The sequence below is a fragment of the Lotus japonicus genome, chromosome 5 (assembly GCF_012489685.1).
Source record: "Lotus japonicus ecotype B-129 chromosome 5, LjGifu_v1.2".
Lineage (NCBI taxonomy): Eukaryota > Viridiplantae > Streptophyta > Magnoliopsida > Fabales > Fabaceae > Lotus > Lotus japonicus.
Window position 1 is genome coordinate 66229205 of NC_080045.1, and position 21848 is coordinate 66251052.

The 21848-nt window shown below is 33.8% G+C and overlaps 1 protein-coding gene and 1 pseudogene across 5 annotated transcripts; one reads left to right on the forward strand and one right to left on the reverse strand.

Annotated features, from left to right (window-relative positions):
• The first annotated feature begins 5479 nt into the window (after positions 1–5479).
• LOC130718470 (protein ACCUMULATION AND REPLICATION OF CHLOROPLASTS 3, chloroplastic) lies at positions 5480–13441 on the forward strand. 5 transcript variants are annotated; one of them, XM_057569068.1, is made up of 16 exons: positions 5482–5912; positions 6016–6074; positions 6675–6739; positions 7098–7232; positions 7788–7836; positions 8759–8871; positions 8947–9018; positions 9210–9320; positions 9592–9773; positions 9970–10245; positions 10397–10476; positions 10564–10967; positions 11674–11778; positions 11919–12037; positions 12451–12594; positions 13149–13441. In XM_057569068.1, the coding sequence occupies exons 1-16, from the start codon at positions 5608–5610 to the stop codon at positions 13204–13206; spliced, it is 2277 nt and encodes a 758-aa protein (XP_057425051.1). In that variant the 5' UTR covers positions 5482–5607; the 3' UTR covers positions 13207–13441. The 5 variants fall into 5 exon arrangements, with proteins under 5 accessions (XP_057425052.1, XP_057425051.1, XP_057425050.1 ...); XM_057569067.1 differs by having other exon boundaries at positions 5485–5912; positions 12428–12594; XM_057569065.1 differs by having other exon boundaries at positions 5486–5912; positions 11900–12037; positions 12428–12594.
• Positions 13442–16576: 3135 nt separating this feature from the next.
• LOC130721342 (cytosolic Fe-S cluster assembly factor NBP35-like) lies at positions 16577–18547 on the reverse strand (annotated as a pseudogene).
• Between the last annotated feature and the right edge of the window lie 3301 nt (positions 18548–21848).

Genomic DNA, 21848 nt, shown 5'->3' on the forward strand with positions numbered 1-21848 from the left:
GGTTTTGTAATTTGCTTAATCCTAGAATCAATTTTGTAAAGAAGCTCAGTGTTGAACATAATTAAATGTGAGATTTTACAACTGCGTTTCACTAAATTACCCCACTAAAATTATTTTTTCCATGAATGTATTCAAACATAAATCACTTTATTAACTCACTTTACTGAAATCAATTTCATTCAAAATCAATTGTAACCCGGCTGGTCCAAATAGACTTAAAATTATGTGGCGCCAATTATCCAAACAAGTTATAATTAAAGTGATTAGAGAAATAATCAAAGAAGTCAACATGTTAAGGGACGATGTTTTTGTTTGTTTTTTGGGTTTTGTAATTTGCTTTTGTAATAAAGTGAGGAAAACACCTGAGATTGGGTGAGGGGTGGTGAATAAATGACACTGTTTGTCTGAAATTCAGGGGAGGGGCAGAGTGCACTGTACTGTTACCGTTTAGGGTCACTGACATGGAAAGGGCAAAAAAAGGCTCTGAAACTCTCTTTGCTGTGTTTGGCTGACTTGGGTTGTGGTGCTTCATGCTAAGTTGTTGCATATGCACCATGCAATGATGCAATGCAATGGCTGGCTGGTCCTAACTGAAGGTCACAATCAGAGGGGTCACAATAGCAAAGGGTGATTTAGTCATTTTATTCCAAATCACAAAGTATCTCAATTTTGTTTAACTCGGGTATGACTTCTAAGAACGATAAAATTATCTCTACTAAATATTTTCCGCAGCTGCATTCACAGTAACTTTAACTCAAAATCTCTACTAAAATTAAAATAACTTTGTGTCAGTTGATCTACGCATTTGATAGTGATAATTTAGTCATTTGATAATGTAAATTAAAAAGTGGAGAAAATCACAATCAAAAGACCCAAGAAAAGACCTAATCCAACCACTATGGATAAACAAATCACAAGGAATTTTTTGGGAACATTTGATAAGGTCACACAGCCTGTTTCTTGTTTCCAAGAGACAGCTGAATCCTGGACCGTAGATCCTGTGAGGAGGGAAAAATCACTGTCACCTGGATTTTTCCTTAGATATTACCATGGCATAGATAGAATAATGTGCAATGTGTGCTTTTTGGGAATTATGAGGTCTTTTGACAGGGATAGTTATTAATATTATTATCTCAACTTTTTCATAATTATTTTCATCAAGACAGTTTTTGTTCCATTTCTTCACTTGGCTGTCTTTTCTTCAAATCTTATTTTATTAGCAAAGTTTTCAACAAACCACCAATCGTTGCAGGGGAAGGTGTCATTCTTTGAAACAATGACAGCATAACCACAAATAAGATTTTTGATATATATTCTTAAGAGATAATAAGGTCTCTAATTTTGAGAATCATAATGAATGGGTCAGGTTCATCTCACAGTCACAGATTAATCAATTTTTATAACTTTTAAGCATCTCCTCTAACTGCCATATTTAGCTCTGATCTGTCTTCTAAACACTATAGTGCCAGCATAATTGGACCTATTTGAGAGAGGTTCTTTCTATGGCTGTTAAAATAGCTCAATCCATGAAACTATATAAGGTCTAAAGTTGGATCTATCCACTAAAGATTACAAAGTACATGACTTTACTTATGAACAACTTAAACTTTTTTTTAAGAAAAACTCAATTGCTATTGCAATTCCGTTTCAATTGTGGTGAAAGTTAAAAAATTTCTTAAGAGTGTTGCTTATCAGATTGAATTTTTGATTTAGATATTTAAATAACTATTTTTAATTATTTCTAAAAAACTTGTGATGTATGGAAACAGAAAAATTTCTAATGTTAATAACAAAAAAAATTATTATCCCACTATTTTTTTTAGAATAATACTAAATATGATAATTTTGAAAAAAAAATCCACAGAAAAACATAAAATAAATTGAATACAGACTAAACAGAAAATTACTAACTGAAATTATCAAATATTATATACAAAACTAAGTGCATGAATAAACTTGTCTTCCACTTTTTATTTTATTTCTTAAATAGTTAACCTATGAAAAGTATATTAACAGGCCAACAAAGCTCTACTTCAGAAACCTAATCTCTAGACTTTTAAACACATATGGAAGTTGGTGAAGTTATAGTGTTGTGGCTGGCTATTAATCTTACTTAACACAAATCAATCTCTGTATTTTATATTTGATTTTGAAGCTGATCAATGAAAGGGCCCAAAATAAATTAAAAAATGTGCAATGAAGTCCCAATCATCGTTTTGCTTGTTGGTTTCTACCCTGTTGTCATTCTTTTAGACAAAGATCCAAAGTGCAAGAAACCAAATAGAAAATCTTAAAGAATATAAAGGTATGGAATATAAAAGGATAAGAGCCTGCATCCATAACTGTACTGCTTCATTGTTTAGTCTTAAATTCTTTAAAAAAATCAAAAAATGGAATACAGATACAGTCAAACAAGATAACTAATGTAAGTTTTTAAATGAAACATGTCCAACATCATTTAAACATATCTTTTGATTTTAAAATCAATAATGATATATAACCAAAAAAAATCAATAATGATACTTAGATGTTTAAACGATGCAGACACTTCATATATATTTTATTTTAAAATTAAAATCTTCCGATTCTCGTTCCTACCGATCGAACTGACCGATTTGGTTCAATTTTTCAGAACGGTGGCTAGACATTTCAACTCCTAGCTAGCTAGGTAAGCAATCAAAGAAATAAGACTAGCATTTAGCAAAAAAAATTGAAGAAATAGCGAGAGTAATAATGTTATTAAGGCCAAGTATACACCAAGACACACTAGACGCACGTATGACATTAATTGATGTATGAATTGAATTAGGCTATATTTTTTCAACAAAAGCCATTTGAAGACAAAGACTCAATTGGCAAGACTCTATTAGACTTTTAGTGAGAACTCTTAGTTCATGCTGCTCCAAGAAGAACATGGTCTCCTTCAGAAGAAGGACATGCTGATTTTCAACGGCGGCGGCATTTTCTTCCTAAATAGATAAAACTAGCCTTATTATTGTTGTCTTTTCCCATAGTTTCTCCTATGTCCCCTTATACCAACTACATTCCAAACTCGTTTTGCCTCATGTATGTACCCAGCCATGTGTTGAAAATGGTCAAATACTACTTTTTTTGGTCATTCATGGTCAAGATAATTTTGGAGCACAAGCATTAATGGGGAGAATCACCTACTTTGGAACCTCTTTGGGGATGAATTAATAGGACCTAATTTATTGTAAACAAAATAGTTATTGATGGTAATACTCAATAGAATAGGTTGGGCTTCCCAGTCCAGGCCCGGTTTAAGGATAGATGAGGGAAATATATTTGGGCACCCTCTGTTTTTCCATCCACATCACCAAAATTTTACTTCTAAAAATTAATTTTCTATAAAGTTAGTTCCAAAAATTATTTTCCAAAATGGACAGGGTGGTGGGAGTTAAAAAAAAGGGGGTGTTAAATGAAATTTCCCAAATAGTATTGGGTGAAATTGGAGTAGAAACGTAACAATTTTTAATTTATTACTATCTGTGTGCACCTAAATGGATTAAATAAATTGAGCTTATAATGAGCTTCCCATAAATAAATAATAAGGGATTTTTCTTGTGCTAATATTGGGGAGGCTTCGACCTTCTAGGGATACCCTTGGCTTTGAGTCGGTGACTTTAATAATGTTCTTGCAGTGTCTAACAAGAAGGGTGATAACCTAGCTGATTTATTTCACTTACAAGAGGTTTTGAGTTCATGTAAGAATTATAATCTGTTAGAAAACTGGTTGTGATAATCCTGGATAAAGTCAAGAATCGTGAGCGTCCACTTTCCGAACAAATTATTTCGACCCTATAATTGCCTGGGTTCACGAAATCTTTGTTGGGATAATACTTGACAATCAATCTGTTTCTTGGCACAAGAGAACAGATAAAGAAAGTAGAGATGTTATGTTTTTCGTATTTCTGTTTCTGTATTCTATTTCTGGTTTTTCTGTACAGAATTCCTTAGGCTGCAAGTAACCTTATATAAGAGGTTGTGTTTGCACGAATGATCACAACCGTTCGAAAATAAGTCACAATTTTTCAAACAATTTCAAACTAGGGTCACAACCGTTCAGGAAAAATTTCGAATGGGGCGCTGCCCCGCACCCCAGCCAGGGGCTCCGCCCCTTGGACCCCGGTTCGTATTCGCGGTCAATTATGCCTTGGCTCACCGAGCGTGCACTCCGCACTAACCTGACTCGATTCCGAGCCTAACGCGTAATTGCATCATCCTATAGTAGATCACATTACTACTAAAATACATTGATGATTCTAAAATCACCAACATAATCTTCATGATGTGGGTTTCTCAGGATATCGGTTTACATAGTCGAACAAAAGACATGCTCCAATTACATGACTCGATTTAATATAGCTAGTTACTCATGTGATTCATATCAACACAATTAAAGATTTCAGCGGTTCTTAATTAAAAAAATGATCCAGCTTAGCTATTTTAGCATGTTGTGAACTTGATCTAGTTTCATAACTTCAACCGACTGAACAAAGAATTCAATTTCAAATATCTTGTATGTTCCAATGAGTTTATTACAACTAAAATTGCATGAAACAATACAAAAATAGCTAAAATCTAAATCAACATCACATTGAGTTAATCAATGATAAAATCTAAATTGGATATATGAAAATTGTAACTCAAACAATGAAAACACAAAGTAAATAAACTAGCAATTTTTCTTTTACTTAGCTAAATCCTCAGTCGCACCTCTAAAACTCAACTTGCTTCTTTTAAAGTGATCTCATAAAAACAGAGGTGGAGTACTTCAAAATAACCAAAAAAGGTTTAGCATAGATATTAAGCAAACAAAACAATACTTATAAGAAATGACAATGAGGTATGTAGATTGATATAGGAAAAGTACTTTCAGAAAAAAAGATGTTCAATTATATTTTTAAATCGGTCAGTATAAGGTATATATTATAACTAGGTTCTGATCTGGCATAAAGTGTGTTAATATTATAATATTTAATAAAGTAATATTTTTATTATAAAGTCATTCTTTTATACTACTACCTCATATAAATTATATATTATATTAAATATATATGTATATAATATTGTATACATATAATTTTTTATTCAAACGGTTACTTTATACACCAAGGCTCGTTTTACCTCATGCATGTATCCATTCCAGCCATGTGTTGAAAGTTGAAAATGGTCAAATTCTTTTTTTGGTCATTCATGGTCAAAATGCTACCCAAAAAAATTCACCTACTTTGGAACCTCTCGAGCCTCTTTGGGGATAGATTAACAGGACCCAATTTATTCTAAAGAAAACAAAAAGACCCTAGTCCATGAGTTATTGGGGGTAATTGAATAGGTTGGGCTTATAGGGCTTCTTAGCCCAAGCCCGGTTTTCCCAATATACCAAAAATATTAAGATTCATGGTAACAAAATCACATATGTAAATTTGTCACTTAATCATGGATTCATTCCGTCGCTAATTCTGTATTAAACTATTATCCACCAGGTTCTCGTTCTCTATCCACATTGCATTGCAGAAGAAAACAGAAAGCATAGCCATAGCCATAGCCATAGCCATTGCTCGCTAAATGGAAATTCTACTATAAATGGAGCTTTCTGCAATCCCCACCTTCAACGCTGCTACTTCTCATGCTTCGTTATTTCCATTTCCATCTACTCAACTTCGGTGCTCTCTTCTTCCCCGCTATCATGCTACCTTTCGCAATTCCAAACCCTTCCTTCAGATCAGGTTTTGCGCGGCGGCGTCATCGAACGGTTACGGCGGCAGCGGAGTCGAGAGCGGTGAATCGGACCCTGATTTCGTCGAAGTTATTGTCATTGGTGGTCGGAAGGACGCCGTGCTTGATTTCTGCTTGAACTCGCCGTTTCAGTTGTCGTCGCTTCGGTTTTGGTATTCCTCTACACTCTAGTTTCGCCGTTTCAGTTGTCCTCAATTTTTTATTTAACTTTTGCATTTTGAATTTGTCTGAACTGAAGATATCAATGTCTTGCAGGAATATTCTGATGAAAGAATCGGAAGAGGTGCAGTTACAACGATGGTCGATTCAAGAAGGTTTTTCTTTGATTTTACATTACTGAGAATGCTGCAATTCTATGCAATGTAGAAACGTGTATTGACATATCTTTTTTCTGTTTAAGGAAAGTTAAATTGCATTTAAGCTCTTCTTGTTAAGCCCTGTCTGGAAGAGCTTATTCGAGCTTATCTGATAGCATAAGCTCTTATGATAGTGTTTGGGAGAGCTTATGCAAACAGCTTATGGTAGGCCATAAGCTACCATAAGCTGTTTTGAGCTTATTTTCATAAGCTACTCAGGATAGCTTATGAAAAAGAGCTTATGCTTATATATAGCTTATTTTCAATTTATTTCAATAAATTTTTTTAAATAGCTTATGAATAAGTGCTTATGATCATAAGCGCTTAATTAAACGGGACCTTATTATACTATGCTTTACACCACGAAAAATGAAGCTTTTACCTCAAACCAGATGATATGTTCATTATACAAACCATAGCTTTTCAATAAATAGAAAATAAGGAAAGGAAAATGGGAGAAAATACCATGTTTCAGGAATGAAATCCGGTTCAAATATACATACACATCCATATTCTATGTTTTTAGAAGCTAATGATATTTTTTTGTTATTTTTGCAGAACCTCGCCCAGAAATTGTGAAAGCTCCAGCATTTATGAAGTCATGTTCAAAGACTATTGTCCTTGTTTGTACATTCCTTACCTCAAAACTCTTGAGTGTCTAGTTAAACTAGTTTGCTTATCCCATTCAGCTAATGGTGCTGTGCTAGACACAGAAATCAACTGAGCTACTTGCGTACTTGAAGTTGTTGTTGTTCATCAGCATAAAATACACATTTCATTTTTTTCAATTGAAAATCTTAGTAGTTATTTTGTCGCATTAGATATGGTGAAATCTGAATGACATGGATTGAGGTTACATTCCTAGGATGGTGATATATTTTATGCAAAATCAATACTTAAGATGTATTTTTCTAGCTAGAACATGTGAAAGTGGTCTAATGTATGAATGACCTTTGGTTTTGCCCCTTTTTTTTTTTTCAGGTAGCTAGTGCAGGATATGGATTGGACCATACTGTTGCAGTTGATATTTTTGAAACTGTAAGGTCGAAAAATGGATTAACAGTTGCTATAGTGCTGAAGCCTTTTAGCTTTGAAGGGTTAAGACGACAAGATGAGGTATCATTGGTGCTTTCGAATCATATACTCTGATGCTGTGATGACATAAGAAATCACAACTAGAAAATGTCTACATCATAGTTATTCAAACCTATAATATGATGAACATTTCAGGGGGCACACCATCTTATTTACTTGAGAGAATTCCTTTGAAGGTTATTAAGCAGCTTGTTGAGATTAGAGATATTGAATATTTTACTGATACTTTCTTTGATCTAGTAAAGAGGGAAAGGATCATCCTATATCTAGTAGGTTTGACATTTTATGGCATCTATGGTAGCATAGCTGCTTTATGGCAGTTATCATCAGAAAATAACTACCGGCAGTTCTTTGTAATAGTTTTTTTTGGATAATCAAAATATATTGAATGAGTACTCTAACCCAAAAAATACTAGTTATTTGTAATAGTATATCTCAATATGTGATAATCGGGTGTGTAGTTATGTATGTTATGTTATTCTGTATTGGAGACAGAGAATACTTTCTGTAGGAGACTTATTTTGTTATTCATTCATTTTATCTGTATGATATTATATATGTGTTATGCTTTCTCAGGTGAAAGCTTTGATGGGGAAACTTAAGGACAACACTAATTTACTTATTGGTGAGCTGTGTGTCATATGTTTTCTTGTTAAAATATGATTGTCAGCTTTTTCCTGGTTTGTTGTTTTTTGTCAATTTGAATTTAGTACAATAGTACTTAAAGGGAAGCTTTTGATTTTCAGAAAACAACATTTAGTTATGTTAATGACCCAGAAACTTTATTGGAAGGTTGTCATTTTGGATGAGCTAAGTCTGAAGGTGAAGCTTGCTGATTTGTTTTGCAAGGCCATTGAGGCATATGTCACGAGCTGGCTTGATGACTTTGCTTAGTAACAAGATATGTTTAAGTGAATCTTCTAGAAAATGTAGACTGAGCAATCTGATATATGGTAGGTGTCAGTTGCATTTGCAACACCATGGTCTGGAGTGACTTAAAGTAATAGTCACTAATCAGTGCATACCAGAGGGGCATATATTTTTTATTCACTTAATAGCAAATAATACCTTTCTAAAATTCCTGGCTATGTTCTTTTACAAGATTTACTTTGCCAATCTCCTTGAAATCAGAAAACTTATAAACTTTACTTGACTGGCCAAAACAACAGGGCACCAGAAGATAGATTTTGAGGGCCTTCCTATTTCTGATATGAGGAACTATTTATTAAAAAAGTTCCCATTTATTCTTGTAATGCCTTTTGATTTTTATCTACAGCATGCCCTACATATAGAAGATTTTTGATCCATATTGCCTGAACATACTCAAGCATACCTACAAGTAGATTAGTGGGATTAAGGCTTGGAGTTATTTTAACTTTAAACTTTTGATAAGCCAGTTGCCTTTTTCTATTTTCAAATTGGTAAAATGAAACTGATTTGAGATTGGATTAGAGGGGAAGGAAAAATATAACTTACTTTGAATAGGACCCCCAACAGGCCTACAAAGATTCTGAAATTTTGGTTTTGCTTGTGTTGATTTATGACAGAAATTGATATTGATGCACTGCTTAAAAAAGACTTATTGACTCTAGATGAGGCTATGAAGACTGCGAATGATGCAGTTTTGCTAGCTATTAAGGCTATATCTGTTCTAAGATCTGTAAGTTTTATTTCCAAGTATGTTGCTTACTTTTGCATGCAACTATCATATGGTTACAGATTGAAAGTTTTGCAGGGGATGCACAGAAAATTCATAGATAAAATGCATGATGATATGAAAGAGACCAGCACTTCAGAAATCAATAAAGTAAGTTTGTAGGACTTCTCACCCTGGTAGTGTTGGACTTGTTTTTCTCAGAAGTTACTTGTTAGCCCAGTTTGCATTTTTTCTTGAAACAGGTCCAAACTTGAATATCTATGTGGTCTCTTTTTTAATCCAAATTTCACGTTTTCCTTTCACCCCTCTGCTTTATTAAAAGCCAATCTTGCTTTGGTCAGATACTGGAATGCTATAAAGAGGCAAGAATTGGATTTGGAGCTGCATATAACATCAGAACTTCAATTTTTCAGTCTATATTTGATTGTCCTTTCCTCGGTGTTTCTTTGAAGGTACTATGCAGTACGCACTTTCCATATTCATGCATGATATATTTTTTCTTTGTTGATGGGTCACAAATTTTTAAAATGTGTTCCTTTTTTTTAATTAAATGTCTTCGTTGCTGGTAGATCATTTTTCAGAATGATTTACCTTCTGCCATTTGTTTGGTTGTTGAACCTTTTTGAAAAAAAAACATTTAAGCTTTTAACGATCACTCTTCTGGTTGCATTCTTGTTCCTTTCCTCGACCGCATGAACTTAGTATAATCACTTTTTTGTTCAGGATCCAAATAGCATAGTGATATGCATTCTCACACGTTCTGTACCCATCAATGATAGTGATATAGCAGTGTTTTTGCATACTTTCCGTCAAACTACACAATACATGGGAGATATTATAATATCAACAGTATTTGAGCCTGATGTCGAGCCCAACCTTCTGATAACAACTGTCCTTGTGCTTGGGTAAGTATCCATTTTGTTTATTAAACAGAAGAATTTTAACGCAGAAGGAGACTTGGGTAAGCATGTATCTTATTTGAAGATATGAATGCTTGTTGGTAAATTTATTTCTTCTGTGTAAACTAAAACATAATTAGTATTTTAATCTTTGATGATGCTTCTAAGAATCTCTGAAAGGTTTCCCTTTTCATATGATTAGCAGTTTAAATGTTCAGCAGCCTTCCCAGAGTGGGGGTCTACTGTCCAGACTTGCCCTGCATTTTCCTCATGTTTTTAGCTTTTGGGGAAAACATAATCAGCAACAAATGGTCACTGGGAAAGAGAATGCAGTATGTGAAGAAATGATGGGTTCTTATGACATTGATGAGGGGGCAAATAAGATTGCTCCCAGTGTCATGGATGACAGGTTTGACAAGTACTATGAAGAGTTGGAGCCAGCAGTGAGCAACATCAGCTCAAAGTTGTCTGCTTCAAGGTTTTCTCTATCTTTCTTACATTAAAGTTCTTTTCTTTTTGTTTTAAGGGCTCTATTTGTCTTATGTGCAAGTTCTTTTCCTTTTGTTATTTTAACAGCTATTATCCTGCTGTTTCACTTTTTTCTCATTTTGGCTTCTGAACTATTATAGGGATGTTGAAAAAGATGAGGAACATTTATTTGACGACACTGCAAATTATCCTGCCCTTTATGACTCCAGTACTGAAGAAGGTAATTTGAGAGACAAAAAGTATATTAATTTGTTTTGGTGCACTTGAATTTTGTTTGAATAATATCTATGCCTGTTGTTCTTGTTAGAATCAAATCAAGTTGCATTAGGAGACTCTGCTTTTCCAAGAGAGCAGCTTGAAAACTGGAGTCTTGGTCCTGGATTTGAAGTGGCAAGGGAATGGGCCCAAGAACGGGCAGCAGATGCACCCATGGTTGATAACATAAGCATATTCCATCTTCCTGTTGGTGTGAGGCATTCAGAAGAGTTGAAAGACTGTTTAGAAATCTCAGTTATGACAAAAAAACTTGAGTCTGAAACTGATAATGATATGAAAGTACCAACGTTAAATGGAGGTACGTCTAGTTGGAGTAGTGTGACTGATGCAGGTGTAGGAGCAGTAAGGGAATTTGCTTCTTCACTTTTGAAGGGAAAGTATGCTAACAAATCAAAGAAGGATGGAGTTCTTTCTGTTCGTGCTGCATCTATGCTGGTAATAATGAGACTGAAATTTGTTGATGATACTTGCTCATGCAGATACTACTGAAAGAATATTAGTAACATTCTGCCACTAGTGATATTTGGGGAAAAATTCTTATGTGAAATAAATTTATATATTCTATAGTTAATAATTTAAGAAGGGATAGTTCTCCAGAATTGGATGTGCACGAGTGTGTTTCCATTTTCTAGTTGCTCTTATACTTTTGTGGATAGATCTGTTATATTAGCGTCTTTGTTTAGGTTTATTTTCATTTATTTGTTCATTTGAGAACCATATCTAATCCTTCTGTATTGGGTTTCTCCTGTCCTTCTAGTAAAGTTCTTCATTCCTTTAAGAAATAACTAAAAATAAAGGGGACCAGCTTTTCTTAAATTTTCAAATGCGGAAATGCCACCCCCCCGTACAAAATAACATGCCCCATACTTTATAGATCTTGCCATGTGTATTGGATGTAGATTCTTCATCTCAAGCCCTTACTGATTATAGGTGATAATAGGTAATATCCTATTTTGCAGAAAAACATAGCTTTCCAAAGATATAACCCTCAAGATTGTGCTACCTCTGGTGATTATCCAGTGCCAAGACAAATTTATCACGACTTCATTAGTTTTAAACTTTTATTCTCATGTTCTAAATTTTTAGTTCACTGCAATCCCAAGTCATAAGGATTTTAGGTATGACTATATTTTTTGCTCAGGAGTCAGAACGCGATTTGTCAAAAAAATGGAGTCCTGTTGTAGAAATGCAATACAGGGGAGGAAGATACAAGGGGCGATGCCAGGGAGGTCTGCCAGAAGGGAAGGTAAATTTTTAAGAATATATTATAGCAAGCAGAGTTTGGTCTAGCTGGACTCAGGAAGTTCTTTTATATTTGGCCAACATGTGGAAGAGAACAACTATGTTAAATGAAAATCTACAAACAGGGGCGTCTTATCCTTGTAGACGGAAGTATATATGATGGTCTTTGGCGCTATGGTAAGAGATCAGGCCTCGGTACTTTCTATTTCAAAAACGGAGATATGTTTCAAGGATCATGGAGGGATGATGTCATGCACGGCAAGGTTTGTACCATTTCAAAATTGATTCTTTGGTGACGTTTGTCAAAGCTTAAGATGAAACAAAGTGATTTTTATCAACATGTGTATCCAACTTGTAGTAATTTTCGTGCTGATCTTGGACACTACATTTAGAAATTTGAGCAAAAGATATACCATCACGTAACTTAAACAAAGGGATGTTTATTAACTTCTCCTGTTGATCTTGTGCACTAATTCTAGAATTCCAAACAGCTACATCATATATATATATATATATATATATATATTTATTTATTTATTTAAATTTGGAAAGTGTATCACACAGTGTAATTATTACACAATAATCTCTGATAGAGTATTAGATGAGGTTCTATTTGTGAATTGGATGATAAATACCATTTATTGATTATACAGGGTTGGTTTTATTTTCACACCAGTGATCGGTGGTTTGCGAACTTTTGGAAAGGAAAGGCTAATGGTGAAGGGCGGTTCTACACAAAGTCTGGTGATGCCTACTTTGGGAATTTCAAAGATGGATGGCGGCATGGCCAGTTTCTTTGTATTAATGCTGATGGGACAAGGTATATAAGCTCAGTTAGTACTGAGTTTTTTTTTTCTTTTTAAAGTATGCTGATTATGTTTCCTCCCTCCTAGACAACATATATGTCTATATGACCACCATTTAGGTTTGCTTTCTGTTAGATATGGCGTTGACATTTGTTAGGAAAAAGAAGGGTTGTGGAAGGGTTGATCCACAACTTATAATTTGATAACCAATTAACAACCTCCACTTTAATGTGATAATCATGGGCTGTTTGATCCAATACAGGTTGGGTTTGAAAAAGTTTATTTAAGCTTATCTTATAAGAAAGCACTTATGCAAGTAAAAATATACGTCACTTTTAAAAGTAATAAATAAACCTCATACATCCCCAGTCATGAACTTGTGTTAAATTCCCATTGTTGCATATTTGAAATGTCAAACTTTTAATTCTTCCAACTTTTGAGAACTTGTAAGACGACGCACTCGATGTATGTGAGGGAATTATGAAATGTTTAAAGAATTTCGCACGTACTATTTACATTTGATTGCTAGCAATCCCAATTGATTTGTGTTCAACTGCCATATGAACAGGTACACTGAAATTTGGGAACATGGTGTTCTTTTAGACAGCAAGCAGTTTGAGGGATGACGAGCTGGGTAAATATGGTTTGCCACATTTTGTGATTTCTGTGAATCTTATAGTCTTGTCTCATTTTTCTTTTACTTCTTTCTCTACGTTGTATAATAGGTGTTTATTGTCGGTCGTCTATTTTGTATTTTATTCTATGTTTTTGCCATAAGTCAATTTTTTCCTTTGAACTTCTTTTTTTACTACAATGAACTTCTGAATGCGTTTGGTAAATAAATTTTTAATTTCTTTACAATGCTTCAGAAATCATATACCATATTAGTAGATGAAATGATGAATTTTTACATCAATTTTTTACATATCAAACATGAGATCTTGAATTTTAAATATATCATTTACTCCAGTGTTATTAAACTCGACTCGACCATCGACTCGGTCATGGCACTGGGTTAATGGGTCAATGGTTCAACTGGTGAGTCAATGGTTCAACCGTTTAACTCGGTTTATGTTAAAAAAATTATAAATTCAAAGTATAAACTAACATTATATGATTATACTAGTATTTTTTACCCGTGCGATGTACGGGTATATTCATCTTTTTTTTTTGAGTTTTTAAAATTTTGTGTTTTTTTTTAAAGATATTTGTTTAATCATAAATTTAAAAGTTTTTTTTTTCTGCGATGAATGTGTTTGACATTTTTTGTAAAAGTGCAATAATTATATTTATCTGTGTTTTTTTATATAAATGTTGCACTATTTTATTTAGCTTTTTATATAGATTTTGAATTATATATTAAAATCCAAAGAACTGATATGACATTCTAATTTTTTTTTATAAACTACATTTAAAGTAGTATGGAAGGGCGGATACACCGTCCATGCCGCTACCCACTTCTACTAAGGCTGAGCTTTATAGGAGTGATCATCATTATCGCAAATAAGCATTTTTAATCATGTAGAATTTATAACTCTCGGAAATGCTACATATGATTATTGGTAATGTAAAAATGTCAATTTTGAAAAATATAAACCAACATATTTCAACTTGAGGCATCGCTTTTTGTTTCAGAATCTTTCATATCCACCAAGATTCAATGGAACTTTTCCGAATTGAAGGATGAACTCAGAATTTTTAGCTGGAAAGGGCTATATAAAAATGTTGATTGTAAACATGTTTAAAAATAAATATAATTCTTCAAACTGACCATAAAATAAAGACATAATGAACAATGCTGCCCATCTAACTTTCGACTGCCCAGTAGTTTGAGTGTGATAACACATGAAGGTAACTAATTTTAGGAAATCTTTTTTTGCACACCCCCTTAATTTAACCATATATTCATTTCTTTTGAAATTAAAATCTAAAAATATGAGTTCAGGGTGTGTAAATAGTAAAAATGGGTGTGTTAAAAGCAATCAGCGTGATTTTATAGCACGGAACACAGTTGTTTCACTTGCTTTTTCAACATGGGTTGACACAACTGTTCAAATATTTCGGGTTTAACTCTCATCTCCACATAGGTCGAGGGTTCGAATCCCCAAAGGCCAGTAAAATCCTAGTTGATGGACAACCTTGCTTGGGGAGATCCTCTTTTACTCCTACATGGTGCGGGCCTATGTTTGCCTCCTCAGCGTGTTATTGGCGCTCTTATTGATATAGTCTGGAGGTGTTGTCTCTCTATTCTGCCATTTTTTGTAAAAAAAGAATGTCTATGTCTAGAAAATTAAACAGCTTTATTTTTGTTGTTCACAATCCAACCATGATAATTCAATAATTTATTAAGGAAAAAACTTAGGTCAAGTTCTTTATCTCCATTTTGTCAAGTTCGTCATTGAAACAATGACAAATGAGCTTTATTTCTAAATAAAAATGATATTTATTAAGACTTAATTATTATATTTCGAGAAAAATCAAAAACATGTCACTACATGATTTAAAAACTTGGTGTTATGGATATGATGAATTTAATGTGAGTTTTATCCTTTTATTAAAATTAAAGTATACATGAATTAAGTTAAATTTATTTTGATTTTTATTTTAATATAAAATTTCAGTACTAAATAATAAAAATTAAAAATTAAAAAAAATATTTTTAAAACGAACTAAAAACTTATTTTGACATTTATTTTGAATATTTACGTAGAAACTAAAAACTTATGCTATTATTATTTTAAAATTATTAATTTAAATTCTTTTTAATCACGGTCCATGTATTAATCATAATTTTAATTTTTATCAAACACTTTCTTATATCTCATTTATTCTTACCACTACGATAAACATAAAAATGTTTGGATGTTATTTATATATCAATTTTAACTATGACCTTAACAATTATAATTATTACCTAAAATATATTATAATTATTAATCATAATTGAAATGTGAAGAGTTTATATTTTTTAACTGTGTATATTTACTGAAGGAACTTCACTTTTGTAACTTATGTCCCTCAAGCTTCACTTAAATGAATTATGAATTCGTTCTTTATATTTATATGTATTTGAATGACTTACATTCTGTCTTTCAAAAAAAAGACTTACATCCTGTAACTGTTATATATTTATTGGGGGAACTTTATTTTTGTTACTTATATCACTTTATTATCCACTTTCAAAGCTTCACTCAATTGATTTATGAAATCATTATCTACTTCTAGAAGGGTCTAAACCAAAGAACCCCGATTTTAGAGAACCAAAAACATATTTAAGCCTTTCTAGAAATACTAACAGTTTTGAAGAATTTATTTGTTTATTTGAATCATTTGAAACAAAATATGTTATCTTTTTAAATTCAAATCGTTGTGTTTATTTTAATTTGAGGATTTGATATAGATCTTAAATCTATATCTCTAATGTTTTCTTCCTCAAATATTAATTCATTCTATTATTATTTTTAAAATTATTAATTAAATTTTTAATCAAGTTCCATATATTACTCTTATAATTTTAAATATTTTCAAACATTTTCGCATTTCTCATTTTTCTATCATTACCACTACAATAAAAATACAGACGCGAGCGTTATATATTCGTATTCAGATCTTATTATAACTATAATTCATAATTCATTATAATTATTAATCATCAATTGAAACTTCAAGAATTCTCATTCAATAACTATTTTTTTTATTGAAGGCACTTAAGTTTTGTAACTTATGTCCCTTCACTATCTACTTGAAAGGATCACTCAAATTCCATGTGAATGATTTTGTATCGAATTCCATGACTCATTGGTCCGCTATTACAATTTGTCATATTAACACTATACAACAATTTATTTGTTTATTTTATCCATTTGAAACAAAGAAATTTTTATTATATTTTCATTTATAATTGGAACAAAATAGAGTTCACCTTATTTTCTCCCCAAAAAACTATACAATTTAGTCCTTAAATGTCTCAGCCACATATAATTAATTTCACACGCCTTAAGACAAAATATCCAATTTTTCTATGTAAAGAGGTTCATAGACCAAAGTAAACTTCAATTTACATAGAACGCCCTAAACAAACTTACCTACACTCCATTACCTAAGGACATGGACAACCGATTAGTTTTCATAAACTTCTCTATAGTATTCTTCAATGCAGGATTAGTTTTCATAAACTTCTCTATAGTATTCTTCAATGCAGGAGCACTCACGACAAATCCTTTTCACCAAAACATGACTTAACTTCTTCAGCAGCCTTACAAAGCTTTGAATCTAAAGGAACCTTACCGAGAAAGGGTACCCTCATTTCGTTGCACATCTTCACTGCTCCACTGCCACTATTGTCAAATGCTTCAGTGCAAGCAATCAAAATTACCATTTCTAGTGCTTTTTCTCTCATGTAATCCAAAATCCATTGTGTAACATCTTTCTCCACACTGGTTTCTGACAACTTCAGAGACTTGAAATATGTGATTGGCTGGGATAGCCCACTCATATTCTCAATCTTGATACTCTTTAGGGTCTTTGAGCTGGTACTGCCAGCAACACTTCCATTATCCTATCTAATTTTCCCTTAGAAGAAGTGAAATTCACTTATTCTAATGCAACATCCAAGAATAATCTATCTGCAAGTTCATCATCTTCACCCTCTTAGCCACAGAAAATTGATTGTGGCCCAAAGAATATAACAGGAATCCTGGCAAGTCCTCCACTGTCATTCTTCAAGATCTTCAAGTTAAAAAAGCTCCAAAATCAAACTGGAACCCTTCTACAAAACCCCATTTAAGACCCAACATACCCAGCCCCAAAAACACAAAAAGTATAGATTCTAACAGAGGGACCCACCCATTTGCTCAAACATCCACCATTCCAACCAGCAACAAAATGAAAAGGAAAGGTTGAAGAAAGATTCACAATAAAAGCTTAATGACTGAAGGAGAGACTGCAAAAAAGAATCTTGTGCATACCTCATTACAATCCTTAGGTTCCTCTATGGTTTTCCATTGGTGCATGATAAAAAATCATCCTCCAATGTGTACATAGTACGTTCAGTAGATGTACATACATTCCAACTTCACTACGTGTTCCAACTTCACATGAGCTCTTTTGTTCTCTTTGGTAATAATATTTTTGTACGTGATTTTCAATGCATATACAGTTCTTGTGTCCTCCTTCTTTGCCCTTACAACCTATAAACATAATAAGTAAGATAATTCTCAACAATTGTCCAGTATAAAAAAAAGATCTGAAATAGTATAAGCAGTTTCCTTCAACGTCTTAAGTTTTAGTGCATAGGCAGCCAAAGAAGTTGGGCGAAGAACGAAAACGAATCATGAATCAAGGACAGAAGAGAGAGTTCAAGTGCAAGAGCTAGAGGGTCATGAAGTCCAGGACAGTGAAAAAATAGGGAACTCTATATTCTGTACAGAAAATATAAGAGGATGAAAAATTAAAAACCTTGAATGAAGGTTATGAATTGGGTTGCGACCTAACCTGTGGGCTGTCCTATTCTGAATGCTGTCATAGGAGGCTCCGTGGTCGAACACGAACATCGTCTTGCAGCCAAGACTCTGCATCCTCACATCAGCTATTTCTAGAGAACTTGAATTCAAAGGCTCTGATCGTCTTGTTGAAAATTGAAAAACCTAGAAATTTCACAAAGAGGCGCAGAAAGAGACGCCTAATTCGAATGGGTAAGTTTTTTTGGTTTTGAATTTACATTTACATTCCATAGGCATTCAGAGAGAGATTCAATGAAAAATAACTCCTTCTAAAATCACGTCATCTTTCCCATCTGATATTTTTTGTTCTTCTTTTCTTTCTATTTCGATTTCATTTGAAGCCAACAACAACCAGTATTTCCCTTTCTCAAGAAGGGATGAACTAAAGAAAAGAAAGAGTGGGAGGTGAGAGGAAAGGCATAAGGAGAGAAAACCTAGATCCCTTTCTTATCTCAACACTGTAAAACTAGCGTGCCAGCCTTCCATAAAACGCAGTTTTTTTCTTCCTTCAAAACAGTTTAGAACGTTTTTTTTACTGACTTGCCGGTCGAACCGAGATGGGCCGAGTCACCGGTTTTTGACTAAACCGGCCGAGTCGCACGGTTTACACCGAGTCAGATGCATGGCCGATCTGATCTATGGCTCGAACTGGTTAGGGGTCCGGTTCCCGATCAGACCGGTCGAACTGGCCGGTCCGAGCCGAGTTTTATAACACTGATTTACTCTGTTATAATTTTGAATCAAGCGTGATGTTTGAAATATTCTGGTTTTTGGATATTTTGGTGCCCTGAGTCCTTGTTTTCAATTTTTCGTTTTCTGTCCCCGTAGAATAACTCAAGTGGTAGGAGTTGAGGGACATATAGGTTGGGCAGGGGAGGTCCAGGGTTCAATTCCTGACGGGGGCAATTTATCTTTTCGATGTACCAATTTTTTTTTTCGTTTTCTCTTTCTAAATGTGATTTCAGTTTTTTCTAAAAATATTATTTTAAAAAACTTAAACAAACATCTTTAAAGTTGAAAAAAAATTGATTTTTTGGATTAAAAAAATGATTTTGTGAGCGGGAAAACTGAAACAAGCACACTCTTCGTAAATACTCCATAACCCTTCCCATAAGGATGCATCACACTTTATAGGAAAGACTTTATTGTTTCTTCATTACTAGTGTTACTTCTACCTCCTCATCTATACGGAGGATACAGTACACAAATAAAAACTTGTGTAAGGTTGCACAAGTGCCTTTTGACATGCAATAGGAAGTTTAGCGGGTTTTTTAAAAAATAAATAAAAATACATATTTATTAATTACAATAATTAACTTGTGATAATTTTAATTAAGTTAATTGATATATTGCATCTTCAAGCGGCCATTTCCGCCTCCTTCGCCGGCGAAGCATATCCGGGCCTTGCTGGACCCAGCCTCCACCCCACAACCAGGTCTGACCCCCATAACCAGATCTGAAAACCACCATCCCTCAATCGCAACCCACCCCCATCCCCAGAACCCATCGACCCCAACCCCCAACCCAAAACCCTAGAAACCCATGAAAACCCAGAGAAGAAGAAGAAGAAGCATATAGAGAAATCATCCCCATAACCCATTTTCCCGAATTGTTCTCGTCATCTATACGAGTGCTCTGTTCTCATTCTCAAGGGTTTTGTCAAAAAGGTTGGTGCTTTCTTCCTTGAACGACATCGTTTCAGGAACGAAGAGGTGAAGAGGTGAGGGGCGAGCTTTGGCGTCATGTGGGGGTTGGGTTTCGGTGGTGGGGTTGGTGACGGCGGCGAGCAAAGCGACGCGACGGTGAGGCTGGGTTTCAGATCTAGGGGTGGGGGTCGGTTGCGGTGGGGATGGGGTGTGGGTGGGTTTCGGTGGTGGGAGTTGGTGACGGCTGCGGAGTAGAGCGGCGCGACAGTGATGTTGACGCTGGGGTTTTGGTGGTGGCGGTGGGTGGAGTTGCTGGTCATGAGGTTGCTGGTTTGGTAACTACAATGATCAATAGAGGTTGTGGGTGGTGTTTGATCTGTTGGTGCTCAAAGCCTAGGCTGGGTGTGCTTGGATCTGAATATTGAGACCAAGATCTGGAACGTCAAACAATGGTGTAGGTTGGGTTGTAGACTTGCATGTGTTTTCACCCAACTCCACAATGATCAATCATAATCAGTCACCATATCCCATATTGCAGCAATTTGGGATTGTTTGTTTTTAAATTATTTGGGTTTAATAAGTTTTGGGTTTCTATTGTTGTTGAAGGATGAAAATGATGAAATAATGATGGAGATAATGGTGAATAAATTTGATTGTCCGAGTTTTTGTTTTTAGAGGATGAAGATGGTGAGATGATGAAAATGATGATGAATAAATTTCAGTTTCTGGGTTTTTATTTTAGAGGATGAGGGTTTTGTGCTTGTAGGAGAAGATGGAGGGTCTATGGTTAATGGGTTTCTGGTGATGATATGAAAAATATTTTCCGATGAAGAAGGAGAGAGAAGAGGAACAAATTAAGATAATTTTTTTTAAATTAATTAAAAGATAAATGTTTAATTAAGAAAATATGTATTTTGATTTTTTTTAAAAAAACTTCCTATTGCAGGTCAAAAGAAACATGTGTTATCTTACACAAGTTTACAAGTTTTTAGTTGTGCATGCATGCTAAATTTTTCCCATCTATACACAGTCTAATGGTGATGCTCATGTTAAAGCTATTAATTCTTGTGAGCCCACTCAACTCACTGAAATTTTTGATACATTATTTCAAGAATATTTTTAATACATTTTGGGTATTGATTGTCACGAGACATAATGATATTGAACATCAAATGAGCATCAGCACTAGATTATGTAATAAAAAATTGAAATTTTCGGAATTACCAATGTATTGAAACTGTTTAGTGATATTTTAAAAAAGTACTCATAACAATTTTTTTTTTATACATCGGAAAAACTCATAACAATTATTATATTATGATAATAATTAAATAAATTTTGTGCACCATTTCAAAGTCATGGGAGCTCTGAATGCGAGGCTAGAACCATGCTATTCCTTCATTGAAATAGTTCCATGCACAATTTATGCCAAAAGACTGGGATTGCTGAATATGCATTGGTATATATTACTTCTTCATTGTTTTGCAATTGTAGCCTTTATTTACTAGTATAATCAATCATTAACTAATAAACTACCTAAAATCTCCTATAAGGTAAGGTTCACATTACCCGAGTTTCAACTCATGCACGGCCAATAAGTGTTTGAGGCTTTGAGCATCAGCAATCTATCTACTCACAACCTTCATGCTCATCAATTTCCAGAAGTTTTTCTACACTGCTAGGCTCCTGAAAGAAAATTTTGCCAAGAACAATTAATTAAAGAAGTTTCCAATCAACGCATAAATCACAGTGCAAAGGAGAAGTGTTGGATTCGACTCAAACATAGGGGTGATGCATACTATGTTGTGCAATTCACTGGCGTATTTATATAAATAAAAAAATTATGCCAAATACTTTAATTACAAGCTATTTCAATTTAAATAAAAACAATTAAAGTTTTTTTAATCATAGAAATTAAAGTGATTGTTAACCATTTGTGTTGATTATACGTGATTATTGTGAGTATGGACAATATAGTATATTTGTGTGTATAATCTTCTTTTCACGTTTATTTTTTGAGAACTATGATTTTCCGTTCATATTTGCATTGAAAGATAAAACGTATTTAAATTTAATTTCTGCATGTTTTACAAGTACGCCTTACTAGATATTATACCCATG

Coding starts and splice junctions, on each gene's coding strand:
- LOC130718470 (XM_057569065.1), top strand. CDS start 5,608: ATGGAGCTTTCTGCAATCCCCACCTTCAACGCTGCTACTTCTCATGCT. Junction 10,246..10,396: donor TCAAAGTTGTCTGCTTCAAG/GTTTTCTCTATC, acceptor GAACTATTATAG/GGATGTTGAAAAAGATGAGG. Junction 10,477..10,563: donor TGACTCCAGTACTGAAGAAG/GTAATTTGAGAG, acceptor TGTTCTTGTTAG/AATCAAATCAAGTTGCATTA.